Source organism: Lepisma saccharinum, chromosome 13, assembly GCF_977018435.1.
Source record: "Lepisma saccharinum chromosome 13, izLepSacc3.1, whole genome shotgun sequence".
NCBI classification, from domain to species: Eukaryota; Metazoa; Arthropoda; class Insecta; order Zygentoma; family Lepismatidae; genus Lepisma; species Lepisma saccharinum.
In genome coordinates this window covers 63,010,889-63,030,994 of record NC_139241.1, presented here as the reverse complement: position 1 = coordinate 63,030,994, position 20,106 = coordinate 63,010,889, and the positions used below count along the sequence as shown (strand labels likewise).

Here is a 20,106-nt window from a genome sequence, read left to right as displayed (position 1 = left end):
AGCAGCAGAGCACAGATTATATATTGCTAATGTCTGCTAGATCTGTAATCTGTGGCTGGTAGTATTTCATCTGTAGATATTTATTGTTACTGTTGGCATACAAAATTTACACTTCTGTTAGCTCAATTTATATTTGCATTTCGCAACCATTATTATCTGATGTAGTAGGTTGGTGAGAGAGCCCTGACAGTAATTTCTACGTTACAACGGCAAAATTCAAAACAACCACTGATTGGCATAGTAATCTGTGTGTTGATCAAATACAATATTTTGATGTGGCCACTCCTACTATTAATCCAAGAATAATGTATAGATAATTCTTGTCTAACGCTTCTTTACAAAATATCGGGGAAATAATATAGTTTTGTATGTACACTATTTTTAAGTTGTATGATAAGTAAGGTCCACACGAAAAGTAGGTGGACCATTCGAGGCCGGACAACAACATAGCTACGGAACAGATTACAACAGATTATGTGCATTTAAGCAGTGTAACCAACTGCGACTATGAAGGCTTCGTTGTAGCAGGGACCCGATCCCCAATCCAGTCTTCCCAAATAGGATATGTACTGATTATTTCGTTTGATCTTTATTTATAAATTGACACGTTTGTGATTTGCATGTGATTCGTATCTGATAAAGATATCGTACGCTCTCCAGAAATACTGTTTGCGTAAACTAGAGCACACAATAACACCTGCTGACACAAAACGCTACTTATATTGTTGGTTTTATTTCCATAAGAGTTTACATGTAATTCATACTTACTCATTTTTGTTCTTGTGTTGTTTACAGTAGAACGTAAAAACCCTCATGGCCCAAGTTCCTTTTGTTTTATTGCGATTTCATCATGTTACGAAAAAAATTACCAACGTTTCGGAGGCTGAATCTGCATCCGTCTTCAGGGTAGCATGTAGTCTTTTAAATCATATGGTGTCTATAAATGGTTGCCCTGGAGGATTATTCTTGATGTCCTAGGATCCACCTCGTCTGTCGATCACATGGACCTCTATATATATTAAGTTGCCAGGGAGGATGATCAGTGGCCCAGGCTCCACTTTGTCAGGTGGCCACATCAAGACCTATTTTTTATATGTAGGTTGCTGGGGAGGATTATGTTGCGGTGGCCCAGGCTCCACCTTGTCAAAGGATTGATGCTGTAGAATATCAACCCTCAAAAAATGAAAAAGCTCCTTCAGTGCCGCTTATGTGCTACTGTCAGACCCTGAATGGTTGTGGACATACAGTTCTCCCAGTGCGTGTGCTACACTGATCATCATTTGTATGCTGACTGGCCAAAGCAGGATTGGAGATGTATCTGTAAAGATACAGTGATGATCAGTGTAGCACACGCACTGGGAGAACTGTATGTCCACAACCATCCAGGGTCTGACAGTAGCACATAAGCGGCACTGAAGGAGCTTTTTCATTTTTGGGGGGTTGATATCCTACAGCATCAATCCTTTGACAAAGTGGAGCCTGGGCCACCGCAACATAATCCTCCCCGGCATGTTACATACAAAAATGGGTCTTGACTTAGCCACCTGACGAAGTGGAGCCTGGGCCACTGATAATCCTCCCTGGCAACTTAATGGAGGTCCTTGTGACCGACAGACGAGGTGGAGCCTAGGCCACCGAGAATAATCCTCCAGGGCAACCATTTATAGACACCATATGATTTAACAGATTACACGCTACCCTGAAGGCGGAGGCAGATTCAGCCTCCAAAACGGTAAATTTTTTAAAAATAACACAGTGGTTAAAAGTCCAAATCCAAGAATGAATAAATCACCACTGATTAGTTACAAAGAAGAATACCACACATGACTTGAATCAATATATAAGTCTAAAAAGACAATGTTTCCTTCCCTTTTATTTCTGTATATGGGTGATTTTGTAAGTGTTTATGACAATACATTATGTTATGACAATGCTACACTTCTTAACGTTAATGAAAGCAACAAATAAATGTCTCATGAAGGGAATGTGTGTCTTCTCTCATAATGTTACATCAAATAAGTGTTTAAATGCCTGTGACAACCTTAACTAGAAGAATAATCCTAAAATGCAACTAATATGTACGTACAAGAAGGGAAAATAACTTCTTGAGGTTTGCCCAACTGAATATGCATTAGAGCAATGATTAGAATATTTGTACAAGTTCATTCGTAGTTACTTCATCTTATTCTTTCATCACTTTTGGTTAATTGCAATGATAAGAATGAATGATGATTAGATGTAAAGGATGAAGGGAACATTCAGAAGCAAACATAGACCTCACATAAGACCCCAAAGAGGAATATTCTGGCTGTGGGTCTAGGCACCAGACCCTTGTTAGCCTGCACAAAAGTAGTTTCCAAAAAAGAGAAACTGCCATTTGAATGCCTTCCGAAAATGTCCCCCCCACCCCCTTAGTATCAGTTTGTAATTATACGTCTCTTAATTAATTGACATAAGCTCTTTATGAACATTATTATTTTTTAATTCTAAATATATTCTCATTTTTCACTGTGTATAGATCTATTGCATAATATAATTATATTTTAATTGAATTTATTTCCATTCTTTATAGGCTGCTTTCTTGCTGTTTCTGCATTTCAGACACTGCTCAGTTCTGAAATCAACCTTTGTATTTTAATTTGAAGAATGTACGACTTTTTTTCAAAAGTGTGATGGGGCTGTGTGTTCATGATGATGGAATTTTGCAAGCATAATTAGTTAGTGAAGAATCTTTGACAAAAATGGGACTAACGTTTTCATTTAAAAGTATATTGTAGAACTTCCCTTGAGTGGCCTAGAAACAAGAAATATTTGATATTGATATGGATAAAAGTTTGTGTATGAACATCGAAAACATTGATAATACTAATGACCCTTTATGGGATCCACTCGAGATTAAATACAATGATTTACTGGTTAAGGAAGAAGTTAGTGCTTATGTACCTATTAGTAACCAAATATATGGATTGAAATCAGAGGCAGTGCTAGAAACCAAGCTCTTTGAAAGCAACGAAAACCAAATATATTACGAGATCCCTGAAGAAACCAAACCTAATTTGCCTATTTGCGCTTGCATTAAAAGCATAGAATCTAGGAGAGATGAAAACATTCTCCCAGATGGGCTAATTAATTCACAAGTCAAATCTGAGAAAAGCCAAATGGGAATTTCAGCCAGCAGAACAAGGTAGGCAAAGAGAAAAAATCAGCACAGGTATTGTCAAGTACTTTTTATATCCATTTTTTTAATGTTAGAGCATGTGAACTCCTTTATGCTAAGCATTTTGCTTTTATCTGAACACTTCAAATACATCACCAGTTGTATCAGATGTTGCGTGTTGCATACCATAACATGTAAGTAAGTACCCCTTATACAGTCGCTGCAATGGAATTCTTTACATAAGTAAAAAAAACAACAAAAACATGGAGAGTCTGATTCTTCTTTGTTTTATAGCTTGCAAAATTTCACCATTTTTTACTATCAATATTTTGTCATATTTTCACGAGCATGTACAGCTTCTTAATCTTCTGGGCATTGAATCTGCCAAATTTTCAAAATAAGTTTTGTCCTTGGTCACCCACAACTTCTTCAGCAGCTCTTGTAACTCTGCGATGGTAGATGGTTGTTTTTCTTGAACCTCTTTCTTTAATTGATTCCATGCATTCTCAATTGGGTTTAAGTCGGGTGAGTTACCAGGCCATTCAAGAACTTATATATTATTGTCATTCAACCACTTTGTAACCAATTTCTTCCTGTGAGCTGGCGCACCATCATGCATAAAGTACCGACATTCATGAATTGTCCAGAATGTCAACATGTGTTCTTCCAATACTTTTATGTATTGGTCCCCTGTCATAGTTACGTTCTTGAGGAGAAAATATAGTCTTACTCAGACTGTAGCTAGAGATTTCTGTGCCCGGGACGAGAATAAATTTCGGCGCCATTGTCTTTTTAAGGGAGAAGCATTTGTTGTTGTGCCTTACTTAAATAATGTCATTCATTCAAATTGACGTTTCATTTATGCTAATAATTGTAGCAGTTGTATGTAATTGTAGCAATTACAACTACCGAGTTGTTTGTACGTATACACGTATTCTTCTGAATCAAGGATCATTATTGACCTCTCAATGTGCGATGATAAAAAATCGTAGAAATGAAACTAATCCATGCAAAAAAATACATCTTACCATATGAATAGCATATATATTTCTTAGGTAGCAGAAGAATCTCTAAGAGAGATCATTAATGTTATGTTTTTTAAAATATATGAAACCCTTTCAAATACCCTGCAAAGTCATTGTACAAACTAACTAAAATCATTCAGTAGCTGAAATCAACAACAATAAAAACAAAAACATATTAAGAACTACAATCAGTACATGATTATTTGACAATTCTCCTGTGCGAACATACTAGATACAGTTTCACTCTTCTTGCCTTTCGAGTAACGAAGTCATTAATAACATCATCGAACACAAGTGATTGAACTCTGTACTTCTGAACAGACAAAATAGCCAGGTTAGTCAGCTTTTCTTGACTCAAGGAAAAACGCAAGTAATTCTTTATAAGCTCTAGCTTACTAAAACTCCTTTCACCAGATGCAATAGACGAAGGTAGAGTTAAAAATAGTTTCAATGCAGTGACAAAATTTGGGTACAACTCAATACATGGTATTTTATGAATGAATGAGAGAGCAGCAAGTGGTGACAATTCTGACGAGCATTCCAAGTGAAAGTCTTTGTAAAATGCTTGCGCATGATGTTTAAGGAACAACAGTTCATGAAGTAACTCACTTCCGTTGATATCCTCGGGGTATAATAAAGCCAGATCAAAGACTCCCTTTCTCAACGTTTCTTCTGACATAACTGCCATATTGCTTGGAATAATTATGGAAAAATCCTCCAAAACTCCTTTCATTAGCTTGAATCGATTGCCTATTTGTGACAAAATTAAATCCAATGCACAAAATAAGCTCTTCCTAATTTTTTGTTCTTCATTTATGGCTACACTTTCATCATCTGCAACTTCATCGAAAAACTTGGTTTTCTTTTTGGGACTCTGTTCTCTACTTGCAATGTTCATATCATTGTAGATCTGTTTGCTTTTCTCAAAAGCGTTCGTCACAATTGTTTCCCGATTGGCAGACAGAAAGCTTTGCAGTACCTGTAAGTGACTAACACCTATATCTACTGTAACATAATTTTCTTGTAGCCGTAGGTTAACGTCGTTAATAGGTCGAAGGATATCAGCCCAGCAGAATAAGAACACAAGAAAGTTAAACTTATTAAGGCTGTGTAGCAAGCATTTGGCACCGTGTACTGTTTCGGGTGACTCTTTTGAGAGGTCGCATAATTCCTCCAAAGTTGCACAAACCTCTGGAAATTGGGTACTTAGAGATTGTACCACGTTTGCTTTTGAAGACCACCTAATTGCTGATTGACTCTTTACAGTCGTGTAGTTTCTATTTCCGCCACTGAAGAATCTTCGTTAGCGTCTGTGGATTCAACATTTTTCTTGAAAAACTTTGATAAAATCGTTGAACTTGTAATGTCCTCTTTCTCTCTTATCTTCTTTCTTTTCCTGTTTTGAGCCCCAGAAAGTTTCTTGGAAGACACCACTTATAATAATTACACAATTTTGGATACACACAGCTTCATCAAAAGCACGTTGACTATACAATAGTCCTCGCAAAGTGAATGTATAGTTCGTAGTAGCTACATCTGAACTAGAATAGCATGAGCGCTTTTGTGAAGTTATGAGAGCATCAATTCTGATTCCCTTTTGCCCAGTCGCTCCCTTTTTTTTTTTTTTTTGTTCAAAGAAGACATCCGAGTATTGTGTCTCGATGCCAAGCAGCTTAGACTTTTATTTATTATTGTTGTACTAAGTGACGTTTACTCTCGTCCTGTACACCTTTTAGCTATTTGAAAGCTGCCTGGAAAGATCACTGAAAGAGCCAAAAACCATCACAACGTATTCTTTTAAATGAAATAGCTTTTTTGGAGAGATATTAGGAAAATTTAGTACAGTTGTTATGACATGCAGACTGCAGTTTACACCAATAATACTTTTACAACTGCATACACTACTGGAACTATTCACTAAGAAGTTGTAAAACACATCCTCATTAGCAAATTGGATACTTATATATTTTCTTTTGTTTGTTTAAAAGAAGAGCTTGTAATGCGAGCACACCGAGCAAAAAAATCAAATCAATATCTTTGCAAACTGGCAATGATATTGTTTTAATAGGGCACCAAAACTTTCGAGGGGATCGCATGCATCCTTTATTACAAGTAATTTTCAATGTTTTTCATCTTGCCATTTGGTGCCCCCTTCCATCAGTGCCCAGGGGGGCCACCCTGCTCCCCCCCCCCCACCTACAGCTCTGGTCTTACAATAAGTATCACTGAATGCATCCCATACCATCACACTAGCCAGATGTTTAACACTTACAGTGCTGACCTCTAAGTCGCTTTCCGTCCCAAGAATGCTGACCATTTTCACTACTTTTTAAAAAATCATATCTCAAAAACTAAAAATGTAAAATATATGTATCATACACTGTTGAAAAGTTTGATTCTTCCTCTTTATTTTGATATATGATATGTTACATTATAACCACATGGCTAACTTGGACGTTTCATCATAAATGATATGAAATGTACTAAAAATAAAAAGTTGACAAGATATATGACATGCAGTGGCGTCGATTAGGTCCCAAAACTAGGGGGGCAAGGTGCCAAAACTAGGGGGGAAAATACAGTATATTTCCCTTTGTGGATAAGATTTAGCATAATGCAGGGGCAAAAGTGGCGAAAATTGGGGGGCGCCCCCCTTAATTGCCGGCACTAGAAAAGGGAAGCGAGCATATCGCTATCAGACAATGACACAAACAGAACCGTTACGAGCATTTGCCCACCATCTAGTGAGTATGAGGAAGTACAATGTCCAAACATTACTCAGGATTGCTAACTCCATAAATGTATGGCAAATTACCGTTGCAATAAATTTTAAATTCAACTCCGTATATATACGTGATCCGCACACTAGAGAAGTTTGGGAACTCCGTATATATACGTGATTAGCACTCTTAGTGTTAACAGTGTACCTCGGATCATACCGCAACACATTTTTTCGTCTTCTCACAATTTTTGATACTGGTCTAACAAGTCCAAACGTGCTTTTGTCAGAAAACATTACATTTCGCCAGTCTTCTGATGTCCAGTGTCAATATTTTCGGTAAATTTCTCGTATCGGACAAACGGATTTCTTCAAATTTACAGGAGAAATTACTTACCGAATGCAGTTTCTTTAGACTTGTGGAAGTTCGGGGAAGTATTTTCTCGCATCGTTCATTGAATTTTGCCGGTAAATCATCTATTTTTCGATATAAATGTGTGACCGATGCACGACAGCTCTTACATCCATTTACTTCCAGGTGGATGTAGCCTGTGTCTGATGACGTAATCCCGGTCAGTGTTTCCAAACACGTGTGTATTTGTAACTGAAGAAGGTACGTTTCTGCAAATGGTTTGTGGGGCTATGTGTCAATGGTTCATGGGGCTATGTGTCAATGGTTCGTGGGGCTATGCGTCAATGGTTCGTGGGGCTATGCGAGAATGGTGTGTGGGGCTATGCATATTTTTTTTCGAAACCAATTTTTAACTATTGTAACCTATAGTGACCCTACCTAACCTAACCTTACCGGAAATGGTTCGTGGGGCTATGCGTCAATGGTTTGTGGGGCTACGTAGGTATTTTTGGGTGCAGTGGAGTGGAAACACTGCATGCCGAGTACGGTAGTGAAACTGTGACCGCCATTTTGCGTGTCACCGAAGGCAAAAAGAAACGAAGAAAACTTACTCGATATGTCGCAAATAGAGCTTATTTCCGTGAAATAAGCGAAATGCCACTTTCAGCAATGTTTCTCAATGCAGAATACGTAAGTACGAATATTCAAATTAAATGAACTAGCAAATTTCAGCCGTTTGTCCGATACGAGAAATTTACCATATTTTCTGCAGAAATTAAGCCTTTTCGACTTCACAGTTGAGGTTACAAGCGGTTTCTTGGCAGCACAACGAGCTGGTAAGTGAAGGTCTTTCTGTAGTCGATGTTGTATGGTGCGAATGGATACATCACTTAGCAGATCTGGATGCTTCTTCTTCAACTGTGGGGCCGTAATCGATGGATTTGATATAGTATCTTCACGTTTCAAAAATCTTGTCGGTTCGTGGCGACATTTTTCTGGTATCCCCAGAGCCTATTCTCCATTTAGGTGTTACCATGCCAAGTGGTAGACGCGAAGCTGCTTTTTTAAGGTCGTAAATAGCCTGTCTTGAAACTTGCAAATCAGCTGCAACACGAATTACAGACATACCTTGTTGAAGCAAAGTCAAAGCACGAGTCTTCTCTTCCATTGTCAACTTCTTCCTCCCCATTGTCTTCTTAGGCAGAAACAACGAAATGAACAAAATATGATAGCAATGTCTATCCCAGTAACACCAACTTTCAGATTATCAACGCAGAATATTAGGATTAATATTCTTTATCTGGCCGATCAGAAGATTCAGCCCTATAATCAATACTTAGCTCAGTATTATAATCTTATAGTTAAATAAAATAATTCTTCTAGAAATTGCAAATTACTTTTTTATGCTTCATGGTTACACATTAATACAATGTTACACTCATATAGAACTTCATTTGTTAAATCAAGAAGAATTATAAAGGAATAAAAGAAGAAGAAAATGTAGATATGGCTCGTTTTGCAGTTTCAGCCCATAATTGCGTTTCATATTACAACACAGTCTTTCAATAGAAGAACAAGATACATATAAACTAACCATATTAAATTATTTGATAGGATTGGGGTACACTTCTGTAACACAGATAAATTGTTTGCACTGGATACCACAACTGGGACTCCTTTTTCTCTGGTTCCCTTGTAAAGACTGTTAGCCAAAGCATAACCACAACACTGCCAGCTGTTGTTCACTGAACAATCACACGATTATAGACCCCTCCCACTTTGTTTATTTCGGAGTATAACAAGGCACAGTTGGTACGCGCGATAACCATGTAAAGATTTCCATTTCGGCGACTGTAATTGGAATGGAACATATCTTTTTTTTTTTTTTTTGTCTATATAATTTGCCCAATGAGTTACAAGGTCACAACTAGGGCTGAACCGATATACTGTATTAACCTATGTATCAGTATTGGTTGGAATTTATTTATTCATACTTTTGTGAAATTTAGCTATTTCAATGAGTCCACAAAAATGACATGCTTCACTCTTGGGGAGTCTAAATACCTTGGGAATTATGCAAAATTCACCAGTATTTTGTGAATATTGGATTTTGTGCAGCTATTTTGAATAATGTTTAATTGTTACAGTCTTCAAGCATTGGCATCAGTGGGAATCGGTAAGGGAAATTTCAGACCGAAGAAACAAGACATGTTCTATAGGCAACGAGCGAGTTGACAAATTGTATGTGTCGCCTGCTGCTTCCATATCGCTCTGACTGGACCATTTTCTCAATGACGTGCATAATGTTACCTCAGTCTGTTGTTCTTGCATGCAAGGGGCTTGTGTATTGAAACCCCCTTATTGCTCATCGCCTGTTGCTTCAGTCTGAAATCTATCTAAGAGTATTGATACATTGGTATTGGTTCAAAGTGGTAACAACCCTGCCCTAGGTACAACATAGTGTGGTAGTTTGATGCTTTGTAGTTGTTCTTTAACTCTTAACATTTCTGGTTAAAGCCACATTTATGCTCCACACCTTGTATGCAGTTCTTTCGGTATTAATTCGTAAGACAGATTTTTTTTTTTTATTCGATTGAATTATGAACACACTGAAATTCCTTACACCCAAATGTAAAATACAATGTTGCATCGTGTATTGCCTGCAAAAAAAAAAAAAAAAAAAAGCAAATATAAATTATAGGAATTTATGGGGTGTTTTAATGTCAATTGTCTCTTCAATGTAGATGTCTAACCTATTAGCTGGGTGTTTACGGGCCTCCCCAATGGTGCAGTGGTAGCGTTGTCGCCTTGTAATCAAGGGGTCCCGGGTTCGATACCCGGTGCTTCGGATTCCACTTTAAACTGTAGGTCCAGTCCTGATTAGCCTTACAGTGCATAAAGTGGACCTAACACACCAAATCAATCAATCAATCAAAAGCTGGGTGTTTGATGTTTGTGAGCTGCAAGTGTGTAACTATCCATAGGTATTTTTCATTGGATTTCTATAATGCTGCAGAAAATTGGCTAAACCCACATATACATTACATTAAGTATTCAGATATATTTGAGGTGCAAAATATGTGTTTGTTCTTAATTTGAGATGTTACAACAGCAGTAATTGTTAAAGTTGGGGCATGTATGCTTTATGACTTAAGTCCTGCCATTTTTGTTTGCTTGGTTCCTGCATTACTTTGTGCTGCATCGTGGTGTACTCCGATGGACATCAATTAACACTACCGATTCTGAGTTCATTTTTGTGACACCATGGAGAAAACAACAAATATTACTGAGGAATCATGACAAATCAAACGTGTCAATGTTAGCTGCCAAACAGCATGCATGCAACACTTTCGTGTGCACTGTGAGTTCTTGAAGTGGGAGAGGTGGAGGGTTGAGAGATATGCTATCCTTCAATTGGGAAAACTTATATATACATCCCTCCCTCACGTGTTTTATTGTCATCATGTTATACCACATGAGCATCCCTAAGGCTTGAACAAACATCCTCTGATCTAACAATTTCCACTCCAAGAGTTGTCCACTGGAACATACTCGAGAGAGGGAGGGGGGAGTGACTGCAGTTATACTCTTCGAAAGGTTTAAGGCAGAGGTTCCCAAACTATTTCGTTTCATGACGCCTTTAGTGTTTGAAGATACAAGGGGGTATCAAAAAGTTGTGATCATCACCATGGAATAACTACCTGAGAAACTTGATGTTATGTTGTGGTAATTAAGACTTCTCTACGTAGTCACCTTCCAAATTCACACATTTCTCCCAGCGTTTCTGAACCTTCCATAGGTCTTCATTGTAGAAGTCCGCAGATTGCATGGAAAATCACTGTTCGACCTCGTGAATGACATCATCTGTAGCATCAAATCGCGGACCTCACAGTGGCTTTTTCATTTCTGGAAACAAGAAAAGTCACTTGGTGCGAGATCTGGAGAATAAGGTGGATGTGGCAATAATTCAAAGCCACAGTGCTCTGCTTCCACAACAGCAGATTGAGATGAGTGAGTGGGTGCATTATCAGCGAGGAGGAGATGGATGCCTTTGGAGAGCATACTGCGGCATTTTTTCTTCAGAGCATCTCGCAATTTCTTCAGAAGTGAGCAGTAATATGCGCTGTTAATAGTCTGGACTTTTTGAAGGTAGTCTGTCAGGATGGCTCTCCGACAATCCCAGAATACCGACAACATGACCTTCCCTGCAGACCTTGCACCTCGGTCTTTTTGGGAGGGGAGGGGAAAAGATTGCTTCCACTCTTTGCTCATCTCTTTGGTCTCCGGAGCATAGAGGTACCAAAGTTACCAAACGACTAAAAAAACTCTTCTTCGTCATGCGATATACCCCTTCAAATGTAGAAACTTTATCACGCTGCGAGCCTCAATATTCCCCATCTTCCAGGTTACTTACTTCTACTACCAACTGCACAAACAATGCACAACTATTAACACGGTATTTGCACTATGATGTCCATAGACTTCAATGATTATACTGGCAAAAATTCATTCACGTACATTTAATAATTTGACCTAATGATCACTACTTTTTGATACCCCCTCGTATTTCCATGGTGCTGTAGTCAGAATGTAGGGCCTATCTAACACTTGCAATGCTGAATTAGTGTGGTTAGGTTGCTTGCCTTAAGTTAAAAATAAACACATTTGAAATTCGCAAACATAAAAATTCCTAAATAAGCACATATTTGGAACAGTCATATCCTTGATCAAATTTGATGTTATGGTTAGATTCTAAAACCATGTATAGACCAACAAGTAAATGTCATTTCAGTGAATATGTTGGAACATTTCATGGCGTGCCTGTAAGCCAATCAAGACACCCTCGCCACGGCGCACACTTTAGCAACCACTGGTTTAAGGAATTTCCTGATTATATGGTTTGTCTATATTTTATTGTTTGTATACCATTTTGATTAAATTATCTATTTTCAGCCGGGATGATAGAACTCATTCCAGTAATTATTTTACTGAAAATTCCCATGAAAACTTCTGTTCTGAAGAAAGAGAAAATAAGCATTCTGTAACAAATGATGACTTCACCCTCACCTCCCTGAGGAAGATTCGCAACATCAAGCATGGTCATGTTTATAAGGAACCTTGTGATTTGTCCAGACTACAATCTGATAAAAAATATCAAGAGAATAATACAACCCCCTGCACAGATGTTAGTGAATGTCACGTCTGTGGAAAATTCTTCTTCAGGAAACATAATTTAAACAGGCACTTGAAAGTGCACGGATTCTCCAATGTATGCATTGAATGTGGGAAACACCTGCCAAACAGTAAAAAATTCATCGGACACATAAAAACTCATGCGAAAGCCAGTTCTTGTTTCACATGTCCAGAGTGCGGGAAGAGTTGCCGTAATAAATTTAATTTTGAAGTACATTTGAGAGTCCATTCGGGAAGCAAACCATTCTCGTGTGATGAATGTGGAAAGTGCTTCTCGCAGTCGTCCCAGATCATTCTGCACAAGCGAGTACACACTGGCAACACCCCCTACTCCTGCAACGTCTGCGATAAAAGTTTCACCCAGAAGAATAAGCTAGAGATACATCTACGCACTCATACTGGGTACAAGCCTTATCAGTGTAGCTACTGTGAGAAAAAGTTTTCGGATCCCAGTGCATTCAGAAGACACCAAATAACCCATACTGGCAAGAAACCATATTCTTGTGATGAATGCCCAAAATCTTTTGCTGATAATGCTTCGCTGTTCAGACACAAGAAACTTCATGCACAATGTAGAGATTTTGTTTGTGATTATTGTGGAAAATGTTTTGTGCTGAGAAGCTATCTGGTGAGTCACATACGGAAACATATGAAAGAAAAACAACATGAATGCAGTGTGTGCCAGAAACGCTATGCACATAAATGTAGTCTTGACAGGCATTTAGTGACTCATTTTAAATTGAAATCACAAACAGAAATTTCGCAAGATTATGAGACCTAGTTATACAGTGCCATAGAGTCAAAAGATCTGAACCAATTGTAGTGCCTTTTTATGTCTTGTTTACACAAAGTAATGTCATTATGTATTCCCCCAAAATGCAGTATTCTGTCACAAATATGCTGACTTAACTGACCAATATTTAAAGACCAAGATGAAAAACATGACTTCTCCTAATATTATTAACCATTTTCTACCACCGGAATTTGCACATCCTTGCTGGCTCACGAAAACTTGAAATCACATTCATGGAACTAAATACTGGAGACGGTTCAATCAAACAATTATTGGCAGATAACTGATGTTTCATGTAAGTAGTCCAGATTCTTGTGAAGAATTCACATATTTGTTTACCTGGAATAATTTCTGCATTGCATTTATGCAAAAAATGCAGTGGAACTTCATTTTTAACATTTTTTCTGGAGACCAAAGTGAAAAACTTAAAAATGGAGGAAAATATAAAATCTGAAAGAAAAAATTAATTACATTATGCTCTATTGATACTGTGAAGACTGAATATATAATGTAGGAACATGTAAATTCAGAAAAATAAAATCAGGGTCTTCCTGTATATGGTACGTTTTACAATTTCTGACAGTGAGTGTAAACATGATATTTCTAACAGAATATGTTCTGAGTTAACATAATGTTATCCAGCATTTGTGCTATCAATTCTATGTGATATAAATATTAATAGTTCTATGTGAACTATTAAAACAAAAACTGTATTACAATGATAAATTATAAGATTCTAAGTTCAATTTATTAATTACTTAATTTTGTTTTTAAAATTGTATCTTTTACATGTACCCTCTAAGGTTGGTCATGTTAAATATATCTATATACTTTTCAATAATATTTTGCATTTCTTTCAATGTACTTTTACCATACCTGCGTAAATAATATTTCTTGTAAGAAGTAATAGAAGCCATGAGGCCCGAGTGCTTTTGTTCTGATGTTCACATAGGTAAGAGCATGTACTTTTGTGTGTGAAGTATCTCATCACACTTGCACAAAGTGTGTGCATCCCCCCCCCTTTATTTTCGACACTACAATGATTATGGTTGAATGCTTGATATGGACACATACCTGATGGTTTATCAGCCTAGAACATTGGTATGCAGACCATCATTTTGGTAGCATAACCGCATTCTGACAGATGTTTTGTGGAGTTAATCCATGGTCACGTGCGTGAAGGCATCTTCCACAGCTGCACGTAACTCTTGCGTTGCGTGATACCTATTATTTCTGACTGTCATTGATGAAGGTTACTGAGGTCAACAGCTCAGGCCAGGCTAAGGGAGGTGGTCACATCTTTAGAACCTCTTCCAATCTATCGCCTGAAAAAGGTCTTTTTCAGGTAATGACACACTTGCAATGAGATGCTTGCCGGAACATGGTGCAGAATTCGACTGCACTATAAAAATGACTTGTTTCGATATCGATGTTCTGCACTCTCAAACCATCAGGTATGTGCACATATCAAGCACTCAACCATAACCATTATAGTGTTGAAAATAAAGGGGGGTATATGCCCACTTAGTAACCTCTCTGTACATATCAAAATCTCGAAAATATTTAAAATATCCCAAAAATTCTTGAATTTTGAATGCAAAAGCAGCAAAGTAACAAGTAGTGCACAAGAGTTTCTGTAGTGAAGCTAATTTTTGGCAAATGTAGCTGTAGCTGTAGCTGTAGTTGGAAGCGTAACTGTAGATGCGCTACTTTTAAAATGCAGTATTTTGTTACAAGATCCAATCATGTCAGGCCTACAGGGCCTATGCTTAAATCTGTCAACCTCAATGGTGAAGTGGTTAGCACAGTGTGTCACGATGCTAGGGTTCCTTACTTTGAACCCCAGGCTGGACATGGGTTCTCTTTGTAAGTTCATCATATCATTCACCATTGTCGTCGGAATTAACTAACAGCTTAAATCTGTTCCTGCTAACAAGCTAATAGTTTCAACTTCAACACAGATAATGGATGGAACAAGTTGTTCATAGGAATTGTAGCTTTCCTGGCAACACGATTCGAACAGGTGTTCTCGGGTTAAATCAGTGTTAGCTTCCAACATTTCAAGTTCATACATTGCTCTCATCATCACAGGGAATGTACGAGTAATTAAAAAAGAAAAATTGAGGAGAGAGACACCAGTGTGGGCATGGGCATATATATAGCTCACATAAGGGGTGGGGGTTCAACTTTTCGTTCAATTAGGGTTCCTATATTTCATAAGTGAAAATCTGGGACGCTACTGACTGGTAGCTTGTTAGGGAGCAGGGGGGTGGGGGGGCTGGACCCTATAAAGCTGTATGTATGTACAACATAATTATCATTTACATCCACATTGTGTGGGAACTTTATTTGAAAACTGCAGACTGAACAGATAGACACCCAAGCACTGACTTCTTTTGTAAACAGGTTACTATACAAATGGAAGAGAATCATAACTGAAATTCAGCACTGCTAGCAGACGGCGGCGCCATCGTGAAGTCAAATATGTTTGCAGTACCATCTGTATCTCGTTAACTCTTGTATTATGGAGAGGGAATGGTTCAATGTAAAGTTAGATTGTTTTGTAAAATGAGCACTTTAAAATTATGTCCAATTTTACGTAAAATTTTAAAATATAAGTAAAGTTCAGGAAAGTATAGTCTTAATCATTTCTTCTTTCCCACCCGATTCCAGGACATTTGTGCATCCCAAAGAAACTATTCGGGACACCGGGGCAAATGATACCATTCTGGGATTGTCCACGAATATCCAGGACGTATAGCGTCCGTAGGCATGATCTGGCTATCAAAATTCACTCTGCCACCACATGCAAGGTCACACATTTATTAAATTAAGTCTATCTATGAAGTTCTAACTCTTCTACATAAAATGAGCAGAAAATGCTTTGAAATAGCTAATCCCAGCTTCTCTTTAGAAAAGAATTACAATTAATCTTTTCCTCCTTGCTACAAAGTTGAAAATAACATCATCGGTGTTATTTTAATATTCGTATGTATGCACACTTAACAGTGCAGGGTCCATTAGCCAAGGATCTCCCGTTAAATTGCCATGACATTATTTCAACCTCTTTAAATCCGCTCTAGTGTTGAAGATGAAACTGGCAGTGTAGCCAAGATCACCAACAATTTGTGCATATTTGAGTACAAGAGCTTGTCACAATTTTCTACTGCCTACAATGCAGACCATGGACATGTCTTTTCAAGTACTGTTTGTCACACTTTTCATTCAGATTTGAAAATGTAAAAAATATCAACCAGGCCATCCAACATTTTGACACACTGTTCCAATGAATGAGGAATAGGCATTACATATTGGAATAAGTTGTTGCAATTTTTCAATGTGTTGACTGTGTTGAGAGAAACTTGGGTTCATTTCTACTACAAAATGGTCCAAAAATGGACAACAGTAAAGTTTCTACTATTAGTGTATACAATTTCACAAGTCACCCTACTGAGTATTGATACTTTTCTGTCCATCTTGTGTTGAACAACCTGAGAACGTTACAGAACTTCCCTAGCTATTATGCACTGCATTTTTTACAACCAAATTACTTTGAGAAGATTGATTGATTTATTTGCATTATTTTACTTCACTTTTTGTGCCACTTTTGGCTAATTTCCTAAGATTGGGATGAGTGATGACATGATAAAATTGATGAATGGACACCTGCAAATGCCCATGCCCATACCAGTTTCGAACCCGGGACCCATGATGTGCTAACCACGGGGTGCTACTCCTTTGAGAAGACTCGAGGGGAAAAAATTATAACTGATTTGACAGTCTCAATATCGCAGAAAATCCACAGAAATGGGCAATAGCCAGGGTTAAAATATGTGCTGAACAATGTACAAAAATTGCTTTTGGACAGTTCTCTGAAATTATCTATCTCACCCCCTTAACTCTACCTCCCATTAAATCAGCACAATCATATTCTTCACCAACTATTTTTTTTTTTTCTAAATCCACACCCACTCAACCCAAAGAGAGTAGAAGTACTAATAGCTGAAGCTAACCCAGACGCAGTTACAATTTCCAATAGGGACAAGTTTCCAATCTAAAGTTTGGAAAATGGTTTATCGACTTCCGGGATTATCAAACAGTTGGGAAATTTGAAATTATCAAAAAATTAGAACCTGAGGAATACTTAAATCTTGAATGGTAACAAACCATATCGGGAACTTCCAATGAAAAATATAACATTCGTGCTATAAGTTCACAAGCAGCTGCTTCGGGCAGAAATTACATGTGGCATTTTAGAATTTGTGAAATGTCAGGAGTTTTCTGAGTATTTTCCAGAGAAATTCCGAAACTTTCAGGAAATTGCAGACATCATACTTTGCAGTCCCATCTGGTGTGTGGAATTAATTTCTTTCCCATTCGTTTACCGTTCTATACGCTTGTAATTTATGAGAACAAAATAAGTCTGAAGAAATTTTTAAGAACAAGTCTCTGCACATAGCGGATAGAACAGGTAATCTGGTAATTTTAATGAACTTAAGGAGGGGGGGGGGGTTGGACCCATTGAACACCCCTTTTAAATTGCCCATGAGAGTGGGGTTAAATACACGACTACAATGGGGCAGAACTTGGATGCTGTCTTCCTATTGGCTCGCTCTGGATCCATCCTGGTGTTCTAATTGGCTGGTGTAGTGTTTTTACAGAGGAGTGTGTTCCAGGCATAACTGAGCTGGAGATTGGTGCTTTCCCGTGAAATGGCTATGGCTTCCTTTATTCGTCGGTCCCAGTAACCAGCACATTCGGCAATTATTTCGGTGTCTGCAAATAAAATCCTGTGTCCTACAGTGATGCTGTGTTCTGCAAGTCCTGACTTTTCTGGTTGGAAAAGAACCAATTTAACCTGGCTGGTAACCTGAGACTACTTGTTCAAAACACTTCACATGATACATATCGAGATATGGTATTTTGAATGTGTTTGTGGCACCTAAAAAATGCTAAATGGTTAAAAGGAGTGATGTCACTCACTAATACACACAAAGTTTGTGATTATGAAAAACTAAATATGCTGGCTATGGCTTCCTTTATTCGTCGGTCCCAGTAACCAGCACATTCGGCAATTATTTCGGTGTCTGCAAATAAAATCCTGTGTCCTACAGTGATGCTGTGTTCTGCAAGTCCTGACTTTTCTGGTTGAAAAGAACCAATTTAACCTGGCTGGTAACCTGAGACTACTTGTTCAAAACACTTCACATGATACATATCGAGATATGGTATTTTGAATGTGTTTGTGGCACCTAAAAAATGCTAAATGGTTAAAAGGAGTGATGTCACTCACTAATACACACAAAGTTTGTGATTATGAAAAACTAAATATGCTGACCAAGGCAGTAATTTATTTATTAAAAACATAAACTAAAACGTAACGTTTCAACCTTCTAGCAAGGTCTTCATCAGACTCTGTATCAAGTATAAAAGGAACAAGATACACAAAAAGGCCATTATATATACACACAAACATTACTCCCGCCAGACTATTAGAAAGTTGTTAGGAACTTTCTAGCAGGTGGCTTTCACTTTCCAACTGTACTTTCACCTAAAAGGCTAAACATAATTACTTTCATATAGAATGTGAAGAGATATTCATATAGAATATCTCACGCTCTTTTTCCTTCATTTTTCTCCCTTCTCCTCTCCTCTTTCTCTCTTGTCCTTTCCACTCTTTCTAACACCTTCTTCCATTCTTTGTTTAATTTCAGTCCCCCATTTCAGTTCATTATGTCTTCTTCACCTTTCTTCTCTATTTCCTTGGCTTCCTTCCATTTTCTCACTAGCATTCTCTTCTCCCTTCCTATCTGCTTAGCCTCATCCCACATATGTTTAGCCTTTTAGGTGAAAGTACAGTTGGATGTGATGTACTCAGTTTTGTGCCACTTTTCACTAACCACGATGATGCAGATGAATGACGTTTTGATTAAATTGATGAAGGAACAGTCGAAAAGAACACCCAGGGCAGACTTCAACCCAGGAACTTAGGTGGCAATATCGAAAGTCAGCCATGTAATGCAGTTGACCACAGACTCTAATACATTTTCCTACTGTCTTTCCCAAAGACCCAGATTTATCTATGCTGACTAACGTCGTGTTGAAATTAAATGGAATTTAGGCCAAATCGTGTGTTATACAGGTAGTTACATTTTAGAAATATTTTACCACATTTCAAATATCTCATTTTTTACTATTTTGTGGACCTTTTCAAAACAAGTTTCCCTCATTGCAGACCCCCTTTACAGATGAAGGTTTAAGGCCAGCCCACTGTTAATAAACTTCATACTAAGTGTGTTGTATAAAAAAAAATGTACATTATAGAACTACTTCCTTGTATTATTTGTATGAATGATGATGATTTTGTAAAGATAAGTTATCAATTCTTATCACTATATGATAATAGAACAAGTTGAACAATTTTAATCTAATCTTTGACAATTCTTATCTCAAGTTGAAGAGATTCAGATAGAATCCTGATAAAAATGTGCATAGGAAACTGGATCAATCAACCAACCATGGTATTTTTTTTACAGGTACATGCCCAAAAGTTTTACAAGAGAAACTTATTGATTACTTCTTCACAAGCAAATTCACAAAACAGTAAGTGTTTCTAATATTTAACAGGGAAGTATTCACTTTTCTTCACTTCCTCCTATTGGTAGGAATGCAGGTTATACACACAAAGCCAGATCTAAAGTGACTATTTAATTAGTTTGTTCAGTCATTGATTTAACCCTTCATGGGTCGCGAGAGAAAAAATGTGTTGATGGTCATGCACATTGCCAGACACTGGGTTCTTAAAATATGTTCAGTTAATGGTCTGAAATTCCAAATCCTCAATTATTATGATTAGATCTTTTCTTC

At 37.6% G+C, this 20,106-nt stretch overlaps 1 protein-coding gene across 2 annotated transcripts; it reads left to right on the top strand.

Annotated features, from left to right (window-relative positions):
- The first annotated feature begins 22 nt into the window (after nt 1-22).
- LOC145997368 (uncharacterized) lies at nt 23-14,029 on the top strand. 2 transcript variants are annotated; one of them, XM_083134329.1, is made up of 3 exons: nt 23-58; nt 2,573-3,184; nt 12,207-14,029. In XM_083134329.1, exons 2-3 carry the CDS (start codon nt 2,823-2,825, stop codon nt 13,225-13,227), a joined length of 1,383 nt encoding a protein of 460 aa, XP_082990455.1. In that variant the 5' UTR covers nt 23-58; nt 2,573-2,822; the 3' UTR covers nt 13,228-14,029. The 2 variants fall into 2 exon arrangements, with proteins under 2 accessions (XP_082990455.1, XP_082990454.1); XM_083134328.1 differs by lacking the exon at nt 23-58 and adding an exon at nt 91-366.
- The last annotated feature ends 6,077 nt before the right edge of the window (nt 14,030-20,106 follow it).

Excerpts from the sequence above, each read along its gene's own strand:
- LOC145997368 (XM_083134329.1), top strand. The coding sequence starts at position 2,823 with ATGGATAAAAGTTTGTGTATGAACATCGAAAACATTGATAATACTAAT. Across the intron at positions 3,185-12,206 it reads ATTTCAGCCAGCAGAACAAG|CCGGGATGATAGAACTCATT; the intron begins GTAGGCAAAGAG and ends ATCTATTTTCAG.